General features: G+C 47.3%; 1 protein-coding gene across 1 annotated transcript in view; it reads left to right on the plus strand.

The window, feature by feature from the left end:
• Nucleotides 1–2,365: 2,365 nt before the first annotated feature.
• The window catches only part of Spred1 (sprouty related EVH1 domain containing 1), a 47,408-nt gene continuing 30,054 nt past the window's right edge, over nt 2,366–19,719 (plus strand). The window contains exon 1 of the mRNA XM_042687635.1: nt 2,366–2,480. Within this exon, the coding sequence (XP_042543569.1) occupies nt 2,449–2,480 (32 nt within the window). The 5' untranslated portion in view covers nt 2,366–2,448. The remainder of the gene's footprint in view (nt 2,481–19,719) is intronic.

The raw sequence follows: 19,719 nt of genomic DNA on the forward strand, positions 1-19,719 counted from the left end.
CTATAGATCCTGTAGAATCATTTCTGATTCAGATCTCTATCCAGGTAAGGGCAATTAAAAACAAAGTTAGTAAGATCATACATGCCGGCTGTGGTGGTTCACACCAGCCATCTCAGGAGGCTGAGGCCTGAGGATGGAGGTTCAAAGCCAGCCTGGGCAGGAAAGTCCGTGGGCCTCTTATCTCCAATAAATTACTCCACCAAAAGCCAGAAGTGGAGCTGTGGCTCAAGTGGTAGAGTGCTAGCCTTGAGCAAAAGGAGCTCAAGGATGGGACCCAGGCCCTGAGTTCAAGCCCCAGGAGGAGAGGGGTAGTGGAGTGCAGAGATCATGTGTAACTGGGTAAGAGGTAAGAAGTACAAGCACACTTCAAATGGGCAAAGAAGTACCCTAAGAGACCACCAGAGAGACTGAGTGGTTTAGTCCTAAGTCTCAGCCAAGGGCTTTGGCGTAACTTGTGAAACTTTCACCTGGGCTGTTGGGAAGCCCTGTGTGAGCGAGTGGCCAGGCCATTGCCGGGCACAGGACAGCTTTCCCATCTCCCGCCCTCGCCGTGTCCCTACTCCTAAAGGCAAGGCTGCTGCTGCGGGATGAGGGATGGCTATTTGTCAAGTAAGTTACTAGAGCTCAGGCTCTGGCCACGGTCCCGTGACTGGTGCTCTGCCGCCTGAACCACAGCTCCACTTTTGGCTTTGGGGCGGTCCAGTGAGCACGAGGGTCTCCCAGAGGCCCGGGTTGGCTGAGAACCTGGATCCCCAGCGCTCGGCCCCCTGCGCTCCTCTCCTCACCCGTGCGGTGGCAGCTCCGAACGGAAGCCGCTCGCCCCGGACACGGGCTCCGCGGTTATCCCCAGTCCGGAAGAGGTGCGTGTGCGCGGGGCTGGCGCCGCCGGGGCAGCGGCCTGCGGACACCTGCGAGCCCGCGGGCGGCCGGGCCGCGCGGGGCTCCCCGCCGGGGCGCTGGGCGCACACGCTGACCTCGAACCGTGCCAACGTGACAGCCGCGCGCCCCGCCGCCCGCCCGGCGTCCGCGGCGCGCGAGTTATGCAACCGCGCGGGCGGCGGGAGTGATTTCCTGTGCTCCGGCTGCGCCACATTCACGAAACACGCCCACCGGGCTTCAATGGAAGCCGCTCTCCATTAACAAGCAGCGCCGCTTTCCCGGGCGAGCGCCGCGCGGGGCGGCGAGGTGGGGAAAGTAACTGCTCGGCCGGCCCGGCCCCCGGCCCACCCCCGCCGCGCGGACGAGGGCCCGCAGGGGAGCGCCCGCTGCAACGCCGGCCCGCCGCGCCAGGCCCGGCCCGGCCGAGCAGCGCACGCGCGCACACGCAGGACAGACTTTCCTCCGCGGCCTGCAGGTCCGGGCCGCCCGGACCTTCCACGCCGAGCCGCGCGCAGCAACAATGCGACCCCGCGCGGCGCCCGCGGGCCCGCCCCCGCCCCGCCCCGCCCCCTGGCGGCCAGCCCAGCCGGCTGCGCGCGCACGCACTCACGCGCGAGCGCGCCGCGTATCCCTCCGCCCGGGCCGCCGGCGGCCTGGGAAGCGGAGGAGGAGGAGGGGACTACTTTCCCGAAACTTGCGGTGCAGCCCACGACTTGGCCCGGCCGGGACCCGCCGGGGGAAGGGGCGCCGCCGCTCCGAGCCCGCCCGCCCTCAGCCCTCGCAGCCGCCCCGCGCTGCCCCGTCCGTGCCCGCGCGCCCCCGGCCCAGGCCCGCGTCCCCGAGGCGGCGCGGGGACTACTTCGCGTCCCGCTCCCCGGCGCCCCCGGCTCGGGCGGCGGAAGGAGCGGGCGGCGCGAGCGCTTCCGCCGCCCCCCTCGCGGCTCCCCTCGGCGGCGACAGGCGCTGCCCTCGGAGCTGCGGCTGGGCTCGGCTGGCGGGGCCTGCGGCCGCTCCCGGCGCTGCGCTCCTCTCCGCGGCTCCCGGGACCCCCGGCGCCCCCCTCCCCGGCGCCCGTCCGCCGCCGAGTCCCGCCCGGCCTCGAGCGCGTCCGGAGGAATCCGCGGGGCCTCAGGGCCGAGCGACCCGGGGATGGCGGGCTGCGCCCCCCGCCGCCCGCAGCCTGGGCTCGGCGCCCGCCCGGCGGCCCCCGCCGCGCGCATCCCCGCCGCCCGCCCGCCGCGCCCCTGAGGCCGCGCCGCCCGCCGCCCCCTTCCCCCCCGCCGGCCGTGCCAGCCCGGGACCCCGCGGCCGGGCGCTGCGCTGGGGCACAGGAGTGAGGCTCGCCGGGGTCGCCACGGCCGCGGTGGCCGCCGTCTCCCCCCTGCGGGGGTGGCCGGGGTCCCCGGCGCGGGGGGCGTCGCTACGGGCGAGGCGTCCAACATGGTGAAGCCGCTGGGCCGCTGCCCCTGCGCCCCCCCGGCCGCCGCCTGCCGCCCCCCGGTGCCGCTGCTGCCGCCGCCCCGCCTGCCGTCGCTCCTCCATCGCCAGACCGGATCGCGGTGAGGAAAGATGAGCGAGGAGACGGCGACTTCTGACAACGAGTAAGCGAGCGCCCGCGCCTTCCCCTCCGCGCCGCCCGGCCTGGCGCCCGGCCCCGGGCCGCTGGGCGCCCGGCGGGCTCCGGTGCCTGCTTTTGGGGGGGGACGGTGGAGGGGGACATTTTACTCGGCGGCCGCGGGCCCGCTCCGCCCTTGCGCGTCGCCCCTTCCTGCCGGGGAGGGCATCGCCGCCGGCGGGGCTCCGGGACGGAGGCGAGGCGTCGGGGGGCAGCCGGCCGAGGCTGCCCGGGCCCCGCCCGCGAGCGCACCCTCCTCCCGCCGCACCTGGCGAGCCCCCCGCCCGGCGGCGGGCGCGGGCCGGGGCGCCCTCCGTCCCCATCCCTGCGCTGGGCGACGCGGGGTCGGGGTTGCGCCTGCGTCCCCTCCCCCTCCGGCGTGGACCTCTGGGTGCGCGGGGGACACGGCGTTCAGGAAACGCGCGGGTCAAGGCCACCCCGGAGGGCGGGGGGCCGAGCCGCCGTCCGGTCCGCGCGGCGCTCGCGGGGCTCCCGCTCCCCGCGGGCGCAGAACTCGGGTTCCCCGCGCCGGCTCCGGAACGGAAACACCCTGTAGGCGGCTCTGGCCGGCTGGAGGTCGCCGAGCGCGTCGGTGACTCGGCCGCAGCTCGGGCGCTGGGGTCGGGGCCGGGCCTGCCCGCGGGCCCCTCCGGACGCGGGAACGGGGGAGTCGCGGCGCGGTGCCGACGGCTGGCGCCCTGGGGTTCGAGTTCCGAGCGGCCCGGCGAGGCTGCGGCGCGTTCCTCCGGACGGGCCGTCTTCGGGGACGGCCGCCGTCCAGGGAGGCCGGGCGGGCCGCGCCGCGGGCGAGCGGGCGAGGCGGCGCGGGGCCGGGCAGCGCCGGTGGCCGCCATGTTCTCGCTTTTTGTGAATCGCCCTCATTTGCATAGCACACTCTTCATTCATAAAAACATAATTAAACATCCATCACCTCGGCCGGCCTGGGAGGATCTTGCGAGCGCGGCCTCCCGGGCCTGTCCGTCGGTCCGTCCATCCGTCCGTCCGCAGGCGGCCTTGGAGCCCCGGGAGCGAGAAGAACTCCCAGTTTGAGATGAAACCCGAACGCACAGCGCACGCACACAAACAACACCCTGTTCTCAGAATGTTGACACAGTTATGTGGGAAATATCAGTGCGGGGAGGTGCTGGGATCACGTGACCGCCTCCATTCATAAAATACCTGGCTGTCCATTCACAGTGCAGCTCGCCGCCTGCCGCCTTCCGCGGAGCCGACCTGCAGGCGGGCGGGCGGCGCGGGGCGCGGGCGGGCGGGCGCCGGGGCGGGGGAGGCTGCGGCCGCGGCTCAGCCTCCGGCCCCCCTCGGCCGGCCGACTGCGATCGGAACGTGAAGATCTAGTTCGGGCGTGGGAAGGGGGGCCTGCCGGGCTCAGATTCGAAGCGGTGTTCCTTCGCCCTCTGCTCGCTGTTGCTGCTCTGGAAACACGGACGCCGGAAGCAGGTTGTTTTCCGTGCTTGCCGTGAATGGTGAATGAACTGAAATGCGGGTTCCGGGCGCGGGGATACCGGTGCGGTATCGCGGTTTCAGAACGTGAGAGAGCTCCCGTGGCCGGGCCGCCGCGGGGCGATCCCCAGGAGCCCGCAATACTCCGGGCTTTGGTAAGAACGATACCCCCAAACCCTTCCATTTTTATAAACCTGTTCCGTTCGAAGCTGATGTGTTCCTCTGGCAAGCAGGTTTCCTCCAGCCGACCTTGCTCGAGCACTAGCCAAGCCACCAAGAGTGAGTTCTTTGGAGAGCAGCTTTTAATCTGATAATTTATGTCTCGTCTGTAATACAGGAAAAGGAAGTTTATTGTTTATAGCCATGTACTTTGAGAATGAAATTTATTATTTATAATCATATGCAAGAAACAAGTGTTGTAAGGCAGGAGCCCATAGCTCTTGGAATAGTTTTTATACCAATGATAGGGATTCTATTTGAGTCTTAGACATATTTTCATTTTTATCTTTTTTTTTTTAGCCACAGTTCATAAGGATCTGATTTCAGTAGACTTTCTACCATTGCATCGCTTCTTTTTCACTTACAAAAAAATTGCAAATCACTATAATAATCTATTGGGGAAAAACGTTAATTTTTTTCTAGGTTGCATTTGGAAAATCAGTAAGGCCTTTAGAAGCCTCGTTTGAATTTATTTGAATTTAAAGTTCTATGTTAGTCCTAGGTGGTTTTTTTTTTTTTTAACGTTAGAGGATGTGTAAAGCTTTATCTTAAACAATGACAGACCAAATGAGATAAAAGGATTAGAATAGGATGAAATCCATACTGTTTCCGCTCCTTGCTTAAGGCTTGCTTTTCAAATAGCAGCCAAATAAATGCACTCTATCTAGAAAAATTCTTTGTTTCATATGTACAGGAACTAAGCTACATGTGATTTTTTTATTTTACAGAAATAGTTTCATGCCTCAGAGGTTCTCATTAGATAAATCTACCATATTTATTATGCATGTTGGGTTAGCCTTTTAAATAGATTTTTTTTGAACTTTATTTTAATTAGGTGCACAAAGATGTTTCACTTCCAGTCAGATTATGAGGACAATGTTAAATAGAATTTAAACTATTAAAGGCATATTACATAATGAGGAAATGTCTCTGTGCTTTGTTATTGAATGAATATAGCGGTATGTGTTCTCAGCCAGTTTGACCAAAGCACTTGAAGAAAGGAAATAGCTGAAATATTAAGCATTTTACTTACTAGCTGACATTATCCAGAAACAGCCTTTCTGATAGCAAATTGGGATTATATTAAGTTTTAGAACTAGGTTAATTAGAGTTAGGTCAATTGTGATAAACTTGATATGGTGTAATCTGGGTTAGAACTATAAATCAAAAGCAGATTTTTATCGTATCGTTTAGTGCCTCATTGAAAGTGTAACCTATGATGGGTTAGTCCAAGGATGTGTGCGACTATATATTTACATCTGTACACCATGAATGTATATGTATAAATATTTGGTGAATGTGTTTATATATATTTGTGTGTATGTGTAGAGTTGGAAAGTATACTAGAAATGAATGGAAACTAGAAATCTGTGTAACATTAAATACTGTTTATATAGATGTAGGTGCATAAAAATTGTTTAGAATTCAATCAGTCTATGTAAATATGAGCTAAATGACTGCTCACCTGCTTTAGCTTCATTTCCATCTTCTTTCTGGCTTAAAACTTGACAGTCTTGAATTGTGTTTTTGAAACACTATTCTGGCCTGCCTGAAATGATCTCTCCCCAAACAACTTCCCTGCAAGTGATCATTTTTCCTCAGATCCCTTTCTTGTTTACACTAGACTGTCCATACTCCACCCTGTCCTTCCTCCCTCCTGTATTATATTATGACCTTCACACCACAAGCAGAAAGGCATGGCAATATACAACTGTCCCAGCTACCTTGGAAGCTAAGGCAGGATCAAATAAATGCCCTGGATTTGAGACCAGCTTGACATAGAATTTGGGATCCTATCTCAAAACAAACAACCAAGAAAGGAGAAAGGGCTACTAACCCCAACATTAAAAAAAAAAAAAAACCATAGAATTACATATTCTGGTTATTCAAAATTCATGTTTTAACTTTATCATCCTAGGAAACACTATTGGAAGGTTTTCATTTGCTTAATTATGTCAAAAAATAGCAATATTTAAAACTAACAAAATGGGGGCTGGGAAGGTGGCTCAGGGGTAGAGTGCTTGCCTTGCATGCATGAGGCCCTGGGTTCGATTCCTCAGCACCGCATAAGCAGAAAAGGCCGAAAGTGGCACTGTGGCTCAAGTGGTAGAGCGCTAGCCTTGAGCTGAAGAGCTGAGGGACAGCGCCCAGGCCCAGAGTTCAGGCCCCATGATCATACCCCCCCCAAAAAAAAAAAACCTAACAAAATGGTTGGGTGCCAGTGGCTCAACTCCTATAATCCCAGCTACTCAGGAGGCTGAGATCTAAGGGTCGCAGTGCAAAGCCAGCCTGGGCAGTTAAGTCTATGAGACTATTTTTTTGTCAATCGTAGGACTTGAACTCAGACTGGGCCCTGTCCCTGAGCTCTTTTGTTCAAGGCTAGCACTCTACCACTTTGAACCACAGCTCTACCTCTGGGTTTTGACTGGTTAACTGGAGGTAAGAGTCTCACTAAGACTTTTCTGCCCAGGCTGACTTTGAACCCAGATCTCAGCTTGAGACTGTTGTCTCCAATTAACCACTAGAAAGAAAACTGGAGGTGGAGCTGTGACCCAAAGTGGTAGAGCATTAGCTCTGAGCTATAAAAGTTCAGATAGTACCCAGGCCACCTTGAGTTCAAGCCCCATGACTGACAAATTAAATAAATAAATTTTACAAAATGTACTGACTGGCACAATGTCAACCACTGTATTACTTCAGAAGAGATAAGGACCCATAATGATGCTTAGTTCAAGAGGTCTGATAATAAGCAAGCTAAGGCTTAGAGACCAAGGCCTACAAAGGCCTTCACTTGTTCAGGATTTGTCCAGAATTAAGAAGAAAATGTGTCTCCAAGTCTCAAATTTAATGCTCCTTGACTATACCATACTGTATAAAAGATAACTAAGAATTAAATATACACAAACGGTTTAGGAATGCTCACTTTAATCCTATTTGTAATGTTTTTAAAAAGTCCTACCTCCCAAAATTATTTTGCCACCCAGCACTTTTAAACACAGGAACAAGATTTCATTTTCCATATTCAAAATTAAGAAGGGAGGGGGAAACATGAACTTGTGTGGACAGCTGAACATCAGTGGCTCATGCCCATAATCCTAGCTACCCAGGAGGCTGAGATCTGAGGACTGCTACAGGAAGCCAGCCCAGGCAGGAAAGTTCCTAACATCCTTACCTCCAATAAACTACAAAAAAAAAAAACTACAAAAAAAAAACTGACAGTAGAGTCTTGACTCAAATGGTAGAGTGCTAGTCTTGAGCTGAGGGATAATGCCCAGGCCCAGAGTTCAAGCCCCGAAACTGACCAAAAAACAAACAACAACCAAAAACCCTCAGGGATAGCACTCAGATCCTGAGTTCAAGCACCAGGGCTGGCACCAAAAAATAAAAAAAAGCCCAAGCATTTCAAAGCCCAAACACTACCATATACTGAATTTTTCTTTTGAGGAAGGCAAATAAAAATACGTTCATCTTTTTTAAAAATGCCATTACTAGCTTGTCTTAAGGAAAAATAGGTTTCATTTTTTTTTAAAGCAACCGCAGGATCAAATGTTCAAAACCTCAGAATCAAATGTTAAAAAATAGAAGTACAATAGTATACTGATAAAAGCTAAGGTCTATCATACAATAAAAATAATGTAGTTTTGGAAGAATATTTAATGCCATGGTAATACTCACAATGTATCACTGTAGTACTGCAATTCCATTCTACTGAAAATGCTTATGCATATATAAACTATGTAATAGTTGAGTAAAACATATGCCATGGTGCTTGGCACAAAGTGAAAAAGCAAACAAATGAGCATGCTGTATCACCTACATCAAAAAGACAGGTATGACCAGATACCAAAATGTCATTTTCTTGTAATCTAGTAGCAATGCAGACAAATTATTATTTATTCACTTTAGAGATTGTTTTACATATAAAGTAAACTACTCTTGCATAGGGTAAATAAGATACTTTTAGATCGGTAGTTTTACTTGAATGCAGTTCCAGTTCCTACTGAAGGCTGAAGAAAAGTGGACTTTTTGACAAAGCCTTCCCTACATGTGGTAAGACTTCCCAGTCATCAATGATCCTCACCCTTTCCAGTCAGGCATTTCTCAGTTACCAGCCACAGCCGGAAATAATGGATTCTGTTCCTGTGACCCTTTCCTGATCAGTCTCTTCTTCTTTATCCCTACCCAGTTCCTCACAGTTGGCATTACATACAGAAAATCTGTAGAAGACCAAAACAACTTAAAAATAATAAACAGGCAGAGATACAAACTGCTAAGTCCTGAACTTTCTATGTCAACACACACACACACACACACACACACACACACACACTTCTTGATAACATGGTTCTTCTACTGTACAGCTCAAAGGTCAAACAGCCGGAAATAATGGATTCTGTTCCTGTGACCCTTTCCTGATCAGTCTCTTCTTCTTTATGAGCCACTGATGTTCAGCTGTCCACACAAGTTCATGTTTCCCCCTCCCTTCTTAATTTTGAATATGGAAAATGAAATCTTGTTCCTGTGTTTAAAAGTGCTGGGTGGCAAAATAATTTTGGGAGGTAGGACTTTTTAAAAACATTACAAATAGGATTAAAGTGAGCATTCCTAAACCGTTTGTGTATATTTAATTCTTAGTTATCTTTTATACAGTATGGTATAGTCAAGGAGCATTAAATTTGAGACTTGGAGACACATTTTCTTCTTAATTCTGGACAAATCCTGAACAAGTGAAGGCCTTTGTAGGCCTTGGTCTCTAAGCCTTAGCTTGCTTATTATCAGACCTCTTGAACTAAGCATCATTATGGGTCCTTATCTCTTCTGAAGTAATACAGTGGTTGACATTGTGCCAGTCAGTACATTTTGTAAAATTTATTTATTTAATTTGTCAGTCATGGGGCTTGAACTCAAGGTGGCCTGGGTACTATCTGAACTTTTATAGCTCAGAGCTAATGCTCTACCACTTTGGGTCACAGCTCCACCTCCAGTTTTCTTTCTAGTGGTTAATTGGAGACAACAGTCTCAAGCTGAGATCTGGGTTCAAAGTCAGCCTGGGCAGAAAAGTCTTAGTGAGACTCTTACCTCCAGTTAACCAGTCAAAACCCAGAGGTAGAGCTGTGGTTCAAAGTGGTAGAGTGCTAGCCTTGAACAAAAGAGCTCAGGGACAGGGCCCAGTCTGAGTTCAAGTCCTACGATTGACAAAAAAATAGTCTCATAGACTTAACTGCCCAGGCTGGCTTTGCACTGCGACCCTTAGATCTCAGCCTCCTGAGTAGCTGGGATTATAGGAGTTGAGCCACTGGCACCCAACCATTTTGTTAGGTTTTTTTTTTTGGGGGGGGGTATGATCATGGGGCCTGAACTCTGGGCCTGGGCGCTGTCCCTCAGCTCTTCAGCTCAAGGCTAGCGCTCTACCACTTGAGCCACAGTGCCACTTTCGGCCTTTTCTGCTTATGCGGTGCTGAGGAATCGAACCCAGGGCCTCATGCATGCAAGGCAAGCACTCTACCCCTGAGCCACCTTCCCAGCCCCCATTTTGTTAGTTTTAAATATTGCTATTTTTTGACATAATTAAGCAAATGAAAACCTTCCAATAGTGTTTCCTAGGATGATAAAGTTAAAACATGAATTTTGAATAACCAGAATATGTAATTCTATGGTTTTTTTTTTTTTTTTAATGTTGGGGTTAGTAGCCCTTTCTCCTTTCTTGGTTGTTTGTTTTGAGATAGGATCCCAAATTCTATGTCAAGCTGGTCTCAAATCCAGGGCATTTATTTGATCCTGCCTTAGCTTCCCAGGTAGCTGGGACAGTTGTATATTGCCATGCCTTTCTGCTTGTGGTGTGAAGGTCATTAAAACTGGACAACTTTTGAGTATGGCCTCTGTCCATGGATTAGATGTCTGTGAGCAAAAGGCCACCATTGGAGTAGTTCTTTAAGGAACATACTAACACTCTGCCAGACTTCATGCTTTACTTAATGAATGACCAAGAAATACTGCAAGTAGGGGCTGGGAAGGTGGCTCAGTGGTAGAGTGCTTGCCTTGCATGCATGAGGCCCTGGGTTCGATTCCTCAGCACATAAACAAAAAGAAAAAAAGCCAGAAGTGGCGCTGTGGCTCAAGTGGTAGAGTGCTAGCCTTGAGCTGAAGAGCTGAGGGACAGCGCCCACGCCCAGAGTTCAGGTCCCACGACTGGACCCAAAACAAAAAAAAAAAGAAATACCACAAGTAAATCTGAGTCGTTTGTCCAAATCACATTCATCTAACACATTTAATCCCTTTAAGAAGTTTACACAGTTTTATTATCCTTTGATATTTAGATTTAGTTCACTATTAATGACAAGTTTGTCACAGCTGCAGCTCAGCAGTATAGAACTAAAAGTCTTCACAAATCTGTGTGTTTCTGTTTTGGTAATACTTAGAATGAAAATGCAGTGGATTTTTCTTAAAATCTTAACAGGGTTGTCAGTCCAGGTGTTAAATGACTGTAGATAGAGTTTTTGTTGACTTGAGTGGGAAGAAAATGACATTTTATTTGTACTAATGTTTAAAATGTGTTAGTGTTTACGGTAGAAGGCAGTACTCACAAACCCTAGCTATTTTAGGTGTATCTGTGACAGCACCTGTGTTCATTCTTTGGTGCTGTAGCAGCTAGGCATTGGCATTTGACAACAGAAATGCCTTGTCTCATCATTCTGGAGGCAAGTGCTGGCAGGACCAACTTGCTGGTAAGGTAACATTCTAAGTACATTCTAAGGTGCTAGGGGTTCGGCTTCAAAATGTATATTTTTAAGGGGCACAGTTCATCCCATAATACCAATAGAAAAGTACAAACCTTTTCTCTTGGCAGAGTTGATGCTCAGTAAAACAGTATTTATAGTTACCATACCTTGAAATTATAGCTATGAAACCCATTAGTAGATAGTATGTGTTAAGAAAGAACCACACTGCTGGGCATGGTGGAGCAGGGCTGGAATCCCAGCACTTGAGAGACAGAGGCAAGAAGGAAGATAATAAGTTCAAGGACAGCCTAGACTGTATAAGGAATTCCAGGACAGCCTGGGCTGCATAGCCTGTCTCAAAAAACAAAACCCACACGAACACATACCAAAAGACTTGGACAGATTGCATAACCTGTCTTTGTATTTGATTCTCCATCTGTAAAGCTAGGATAATATGTCCCTGCTTCAGCGGGCTGTTAAGTAAATGTGACCTCCCTCCTTAACAGTTTTTGATTAGTGATAAGGGAATGTTAAAAAGAACTTCTGGTTCTTTAGAAGAACAGGGGTATGCTCATGAAATAATCAGTGCTCATTTTCATGTAGCCTAAGGGTGGGATTACTTTTTTCTTTTAAGGATTATTAACTTGCTAGAAAACATATATTTCAATTTAAACGTTATAAAGCTCATTTGTTTTTTAACCCAGATTGGTCTCAGACTTGCTATGTAGCTCATACTGGCTAGCCTCTTAAATGCTGGAGTTTCCACACCTGTTTGGCCTGTCTCTCTGTCTCTCTGTCTCCTCCTTCCTTTCTTCCCCTCCCTCTCTCCTCCCCCGTCTCTGGCTCTGTCTCTCTCTCTCTCTCTCTCTCTGTCTGTCTCTCTCTCGCTCGCTCGCTCGCTCTCTCTCTTGGTGCCATTGTCCCTGAGCTTTTCTGCTCAAGGCTACCAGTCTACCACTTGAACCACAGATCTACTTCCTGCTTCGTGGTGGTTAATTGGAGATAAGAGTGTCATGAACTTCACTGACCAGGCTATAGGCATGAGCCACCATGCCCAACTGGCTCATACATTTTAATCCTTATTCCTTCTCAGCATATCTGATTCATAAAACTTGGTGTTGTTTATTTTTAAATAATCTTATCTTGGAGTCATTTTATGTTTTTAATGAGACAGTCTTCTGTGAAGTCTTAGTGACCAGCATGTACAAATACAGAGAAGGACATGTTTTTGTGCTCCCAATACTAGGCTACTTCTTGTTGAGCACAGGTTTCTGTGATAGTCTGTATTCCATCACAGATAATACTGTTCACAAGGCTTATATTTATGCTTCTGCATTGAAGTTTTTATTTTGTTTTAAATGGTACTTGGTACTCTTCACACATGTAGACAGGGGGTCTACTACTAAAGTGGTAGAGGGATGGGGCATGTTTTCTATCTTGTGTTTGGATGGAGTCTTGCTAACTTTAACTTTGTCTAGGCTGGCCCCAAATTCCCAGTCCTCCTGCCTTACCTTCTGAATAGATGGAATGACGGCATTGGTGTTGTTTTAAGGGAATATCAATGGCAAGAATACAGAACTCTGTCGTAGCAAATGTAAAACTGAAAACCTGTATGAAATGGGATATGGTAGAACTGTGTAGTCATTAGTAGTAATGAAAGCAGATCTCAAGACAAAAATTAGAACACTTAGAAATTAGAACTACTAGCCAGGTGCCGGTGGCTTCACACCTGTAATCCTAGCTACTCAGGAGGCTGAGATCTGAGGATCGTGGTTCAAAGCCAGCCCAGGCAAGAAAGTCCATGAGACTCTTATCTCCAATAAACCACTAGAAAACTGGAGTGGTGCTGTGGCTCAAGCAGTAGAGAGCTCACCTTGAGCTAAAGAGCACAGGGACAGCGCCCAAGCCCAGAGTTCAAGCCCCACGACTGACAAAAAAAAAAAAGAAAAGAAACTAGAACTACTTCCTGTGTCCATCAGCATTAGATTGGCATGCAGTTGCATACAAAGTATGTTTGTTTTCTCTGTCTTGGATAGTTCTTTGAGTGTTGGTAAGTGAACAAATATTCTACACGAATTCTTGTACTTTAAATATACATCAAGTTTCCAGTATGTGGCTGGAGGTCATGGCTGTGGCTCTGCAGTTCAGGTTGTTTACTAGAGTTCTGCTTTAGGAGTAGATACAGGACAGAACATTTCTTGTTTCCTTAGTGTGATGTTAATCGGCTGTAAATTGGCATCTCAGTCCGAAGAGGATATATGTGGTTTTGTGCTAGACCCCACCTTGCTACATATATCTATATCTATGTATCTGTATCTATCTATCTATCAAACCCATGCTGCCTTCAACCTCCCACCTCTGCCCCCTGCTCACCTTGCAGACATGTGCTCATCACAGCCTATGAAATACTCTGCCCAAGGAATGTTGAGTTCCTTCTGCCTAGTGTCAAGTTCCAGGTAGGACCACCACCTACTTTTTTGTAATCCTTAGTTTCCTTGTCCGTAATAGGAAGATAATAGTAGTGCCTATTTTGGAAGGTTATTGTGATTATAGAGTATATCGATTATTAAGGATAATCTTACATAAATCATTGAACTGTGTCTATACATACGAAGTACTAAAGGCTTCAATGGTTGATCTTATTAGTGGTAGGAATAGAACTAGTAATTCATTGAAAATGCTGTAGAATTAGCTCTAAGTAAGAGTAATAATACATGCCCTACAACTTTGGGAGACTACTTAGGGTAAATTACTTACCTCATGTGTTTCATAGAATTAAAGAAAATGTGGGTTTTAAATAGGATCTCTATTTTTATAGGTGAAAAATACACATTGGAATTATAAAATAATTTGCCCCAAACATTACAGTGGCATTGTGTCCAGAAGGGCTTTATAAATAGATTAATTTGTAGAAAATTTTAATAAGAGAAGATACGACAATAAGTGATTTGTGTCCTTATCCAAAATTAACCATAATTTGCCACTTTTGTCCCAAATAATCCTTAGCTATTTTAGGTGGCTGAGATTTGAGGATGGTGATCTGAAGCCAGCCCCAGTAGGAAAGTCCTTGAGACTCTTATCTTCAATTAGCCACTAAAAAGCCGGAAGTAGAGCTGTGGTTCAAGTGGTAGAATGCTATCCTCAACCAAAAAGTCCAGGAATGGTGCCCCCAGGCTCTGAGCTTGAGCTCCAGGATTGGCATGTATGCATACACACACACACACACACACACACACACTCTTTGGTCATTTTTGTAGGAGTTACACAGTTGCTTTATACAATTGAGTTAGGCTGTCAGATCTAGATTATGAAAAATGATGTGATTTCAGCTTGGGGATAATTTAAGGCATTTGATTAAGCAGTGGACCCAAAGTTAATAAGAGTATATAAACCAACAAACTGCATTTTCTCTTATAATCAAAAACATGTGTTTGCAAAGCCAAATGATATAAAATGATTCTGTACTAATGAGGTATCTCACAAGGGAAAGAATTACTTAGACTGTGAACTTGTTTCAGGAGTAATGGGCTCACCTCACCGCCAGGGTGCAGCTGGTGGGAGCCAGCCGAGGGTGAGGAGCAGGTGGGAGGCCCCAGGAACTGAAGGTGGAGGCGCTCATGGAGGAAGTCCACACTCACCTCATCACAAGCACATGTGTTTGTGGTAGTGCCTTTTGTTACATACCATGTTCTAGTGTATGACATGTTCAGACATGGTGTGTGGGAATGCCGCTGGGCAGTGTAGTGGTACAATGACTAAGTTCACCTCCAGATCACCTAGGGGCAGGGCAAGATGGTTTGCAAGTTTGACTGGCACAAAACTCACTTTTAGGTTACTTTGACTGTTTCTCTGCCTGGGCCTTGTCTGAAATAAAAAGTATCTCCTTCTCAATCCCCCTCAAGCATTGGCAGTGATCTCTGAAGGTTTGGTCTAGTGGCTGAGACAGACAAACTCTGTTGACCTTCATTAAGGAGTAGGTGTAGTATGAGAATACGGCAGGGGGCTTATCACCCAGCGCACTCATCTGAGGGTGGTGGCTTATTCTTTCCCAACACACGGATCGTGGCAGTGGGCGGAGACAGACTCAGATAAGGACTTGCTGGAGGCACAGGTCAGAAGGAGCTCTCAGAAGATTGAAAGTGGAAATTATGCCCTCAAAGAGTCAAAACTATGTTTGTTTGTTTTTTCATATGGTGGAAACAAGCTTAGACTCTAGTTCCTGTGAGTAAAACTAGAAAAGTAGATGGGCATTAAGGGATCTCTGCAAGAGAACTTGCGAATTTTATCTTGATAGTAGACAGGCATCTTGGAAAGCTGAGCTGTTTCCAACAGTCAAGAAGGTTGGTTGTCAGTGTGGATCTCTTCCAGAGGAGTGCGGCGTGGTGTGTCATGTTACAGCGTCCGTCCTTGGCGTTCCTGGCCCATGCCTTCTCACTTCTACACACTTAATATACCGCTTTGTTTATTTTTAAAGTTTACCCTCTGAAGATGCACATTTTTGTTTAGAAATAAAACAAAAAATATAGCCGTAGAGAAATATACGAATTTGAGATTTGTGGGTAATCAAGAAAAAAATCTTGATTCCTCCCCATTGTCCTTTGCTATCAAGGAAAGCACATGTTCGGTTTGTGCTCACTTGTAATTTCTGACACACCTAAATGTCAAATTGATTCCCATTTCAATGAGCTCTTCTAACGCAGGGCTGATTGTATTAGCACAGAAAGTAGCCATTGAGGTGTCAGGTGCAGTTCTCTCAAACCTATAATCCCAGCCACATGGAGGAAAAGATTGAGAGTGTCAATCAGGGCAAAAGTTAGCAGACTCCCATCCCAACCAGTAAAAACTGGACGTAGTGACAGGTGCCAGTGTGTAGAAGGTTATTGTCTAAAGTAAACCTGTGTTTAAACACCTAAGATGGATTAGTGTCTAGGTAAAAGTTTACTGTTGCGTGGTTACCATTAAGTGTTCATTAGGGCTTGTGTTGCTTTGTTTTATTTTTCATATTTTAAATTTCTTCTTGGTTGCCTTTAAAAACAGGGTTTGCTGTATAGCCCAGACTGACCTCCAACTCACTTTTTTCTGCTTTTGTCTCCCTAGTGCTGAGATTACAGGTGTGCCTTCCATCCTTCCAGATTAATATATGTATGTGTATATATATGTATATATATATATATTTTTTTTTTTTTTGTCAGTTGTGGGGGATTGAATACTGGGCCTGGGCGCTGTCCCTCAGCTCTTCAGCTCAAGGCGAGCACTCTACCTCTTGAGCCACAGTGCCACTCCTGGTTTTCTAATGGTTTATTGGAGATCAGAGTCTCATGGACTTTTCTGCCCAGGCTGGTTTTGAATCGTGATCCTCAGATCTCAGCCTCCTGAGTAACTAGGATTACAGATGTGAGCCACCGGTGACTGGCCAGATTAATATTTTTTTTCAGATTAATATTTTTAAGTCATATTATGTTCTCCCCAGACTGGAGGTCATACTATTTCAAAGTTTTTTTGTTTGTTGTTTTTAATTGGTAATGGGGCTTGAACTCAGGGCCTGGGCACTGCCCTTGAGCCCCCCCCCCCCCCCCCCCCCCAAGACTAGTACTCTACCACTATGAGCCACAGCTCTACTTCTACTTTTCTGGTGGATAATTGGAGATGAGAGTCTCATCGATTTTCCTACCTGAGGTGGCTTCAAATCAGGATCCTTGCATCGCAGCCTCCTGAGTAGCTAGGATGACAGACAGGAGCCACCAGTACCTGGGTCATGTTGTTTTGAAGTCTGTTTTTTTTTCCTTTACTTTGTCAGACTATTTAAGATTTCCATTTTAGTACTTAAGGAAAATTTGCTTTTAGTTTCTTACTAATCATGAGCAGGTTCCTACTGTTGTAGGTTTTTTGTTTTGTTTTGTTTTTTTTACTACAGGAAACGTGTGTGTGTGTGTGTGTGTGTGTGTGTTTGCAGGAGTCTGGGAGTATACTTTCTTGTCTCTTTGTGTGTGTGTGCATGTGTACATGTGCCAGTCCCAGGGCTTGGTCTAAAGCCTGAGAGCTGTCCTGAGCTTTTTTGCTTACAGATGGCAATCCAGCGCTTGAGCCATACCTTCACTTTCAGCCTTTGGGTAGTTAATTAGACATAAGAGTCGTGGGCTTTCCTGCCTGGGCTGGCTTTGAACTGTGATCCTCAGATCTCACTCAGCCCCCTGAGTAGCTAGGATTACAAGCGTGTGCCAGGAGCCAAGTGACTCTGTTCCTTAAGAATTAAGAGGTTGGAGGTATGGCTGAGGTGGCAGAATGCTAGCCAGTGAGCAAAAGTGTCATATACTGTTCAAGAATCTCCCAGTTTGAATAAAAAAAGGTAGCATTGTTACATGGATAATTCCATGCACTAAAATTTAAATTTGGGCTGGGCACTGGTGGCTCACGCCTGTAGTCCTAGCTACTCAGGAGGCTGAGATCTGAGGATCACAGTTCAAAGCCAGCCTGGGCAGGTTATCTCCAATAAACCACTCAGGAAACCGGAAGTGGTACTGTGGCCAAGTGGTAGAGTGCTAGCCTTGAGCTGCAGAGCTGAGTGACAGCGCCTAGGCCCAGAGTTCAAGCCCCACGACCAACAAAAATAAAAGAAAGAAGAAATTTAAATTTGTCAAACTGTGATCGAGACACATCATAGCAGTTCCCATTCCAGTCAGCACTGTGGAGGGCTACACTGTTCTAATACTATTAGACTTTTAAGGCCTTACTAGTTACCAGGTAAGTATCTCACTATTGTGATTTGAATTCATTGATTACTAGTGAGATTGGATAACCTGTACCTTTCTCTGTAGATTCCTTTCCATCTTCTCCTGTTTACTTCTATATCCTTTTAACACTAATTTTAAAATTTTTTATTTTTGTATTAGGATACTGGTCTTTACCAAGTACGTTTCCCCCAGGTTTTCAGTTTGTCTTCTAATGTCCTCATGATTTTATCTACCCAGATATTTTCTACCTTTGTGAAGTTAGAGCTAGATCTATGGCTAGAACATCATTTCTAACATTGTTAGGAGTTTATTTTTTTGCCCCTGTTAGAAATATTTCTCTTAATAATTAGATAATTGTAGCTTAGCAGATTAAAATTGTAATTTCTTGGGGCTGGGAAGGTGGCTCAGTGGTAGAGCACTTGCCTTGCATGCCTGAGGCCCTGGGTTCAGTTACTCAGCACCACATAAGAAAAAAGAAAAAAGCCAGAAGTGGTGCTGTGGCTCAAGTGGTAGAGCGCTAGCCTTGAGCTGAAGAGCTGAGGGACAGCTCCAGGCCCAGAGTTCAGGCCCCACGACCGGACCAAAAATAAATAAATTAATTAATTAAATTGTAATTTCTTTCTAGTAGACTTCCTGTGAATACTGCTGTTCTGCGGAGATTTGAGGGGCCTTCCTAGGGTTACACATTAAATGTTTGTATATATTTCAGCATTTTTTGCACTCATTCTTGTGGCTTTCGGACTATATTCTACCTCAGTTTCACTTCATACAGGAATTCCTTTTTTAAACATCTTCTTGGACTTTGCCTTCAGAAACGTGGATAGAGACATTTGTGGGACTTAGGGATTGGTTGTATAATAAACACATTTGATTGCATGTGTTAAGACACGTGTCTTACTACCCACACATAAGAAACCTGCCTGCCTGTTCTTTCCTGCACTGTATTAAGTACTGTCTTGTTTTGATCTCTGCAGCCTGCTGCTGCCCCTCCTTCAGATACGATGGATGCTTACCGTACGCTATGAAAGCTACTAGGAACCACCCCCCACCCCCCTCCCGTTGAAATGTTTCTCAGCGGATGTTTTCTTTGGTGGTTATTTGCTGCCTGGCACTCCTTTCGTTTAAAGATGTATTTAAAGAACAAAACAATGTTTGAGCTTACCTAGGGCTTGGTGTGGGAGTTAATATACAAAACAGTGAAGGACAGCAAACTATCTGCTATGGCAGCACTGGCTGTCTGGGAAGGGGAGTAGATTATCCTATTCATTCTTTGTTGAAAATGAGTAATAACACCTTCCAGCTGGGCTCATGTTTGTGATCGTAGCTACTCAGAAAGCTGAGTGAGAGCTGAGGAGCGTAGTTCAAAGTCAACCTAGGCAGGAAAGTCTGTGACACTCCAAATAATCTCCAAATAAGCACCAGAAAAGTTAGAGGTAGAGTTATGGTTCAAGTGGTAGAGTGCCTTGAACACAGAAGCTCAAGAACAGCACCCAGGCCCTGAATTCAAGTCTTAGGACTGGAACAGAAAGCAAAAACAAAAATAAAAACAACCTTTATTCCAGACATTACAATCCATTAAAAACAACTTGTTAAGGAGGAAAGATTTGTCTTTTGCCGTAAGAGTTTCAGAGGTTCCAGCTTGTGATTGCTTGGGCCTGTTGCTTTGGGCCCATAATGGGGAGCTCGTGGTGGCCAGGCGATGAAGAGGGGAAGGGACTGTGGTCTCCATGCCCCCTTCAAGGGCACATCTGCAGTGACCTAACTGGCCATTAGGCCCCACTTCCTGAACGCCCACTATCTCCCAGTGATGTCATAAGCTTGCCACCATGCCTTGAATTACATAGCTTTTGGAGAATTAAGATCTAAGCACACACCTGTGGAGAGCTGCTACTTTTCAGTATCCTGCAGGTCTGCCTGACTTGTTTTCAGCATTATAATCTTAGTGTGGGTATCGTTAACTCCTGCCTTTTTCTGTACACCTTTACCTTTTGTATTATTTGTTCTGCCTGAGTTCTGTTCAGAAGAATAGATCCAGGATTCTGTGTTATCGCTCTTGTCTGTGAAGACGCTGCTGCATTCTTGGGCTTCATTATTA

This window comes from Dipodomys spectabilis, unplaced genomic scaffold (genome assembly GCF_019054845.1).
Source record: "Dipodomys spectabilis isolate Male_0828 unplaced genomic scaffold, ASM1905484v1 ptg000108l, whole genome shotgun sequence".
In the NCBI taxonomy this organism is placed as follows: Eukaryota; Metazoa; Chordata; class Mammalia; order Rodentia; family Heteromyidae; genus Dipodomys; species Dipodomys spectabilis.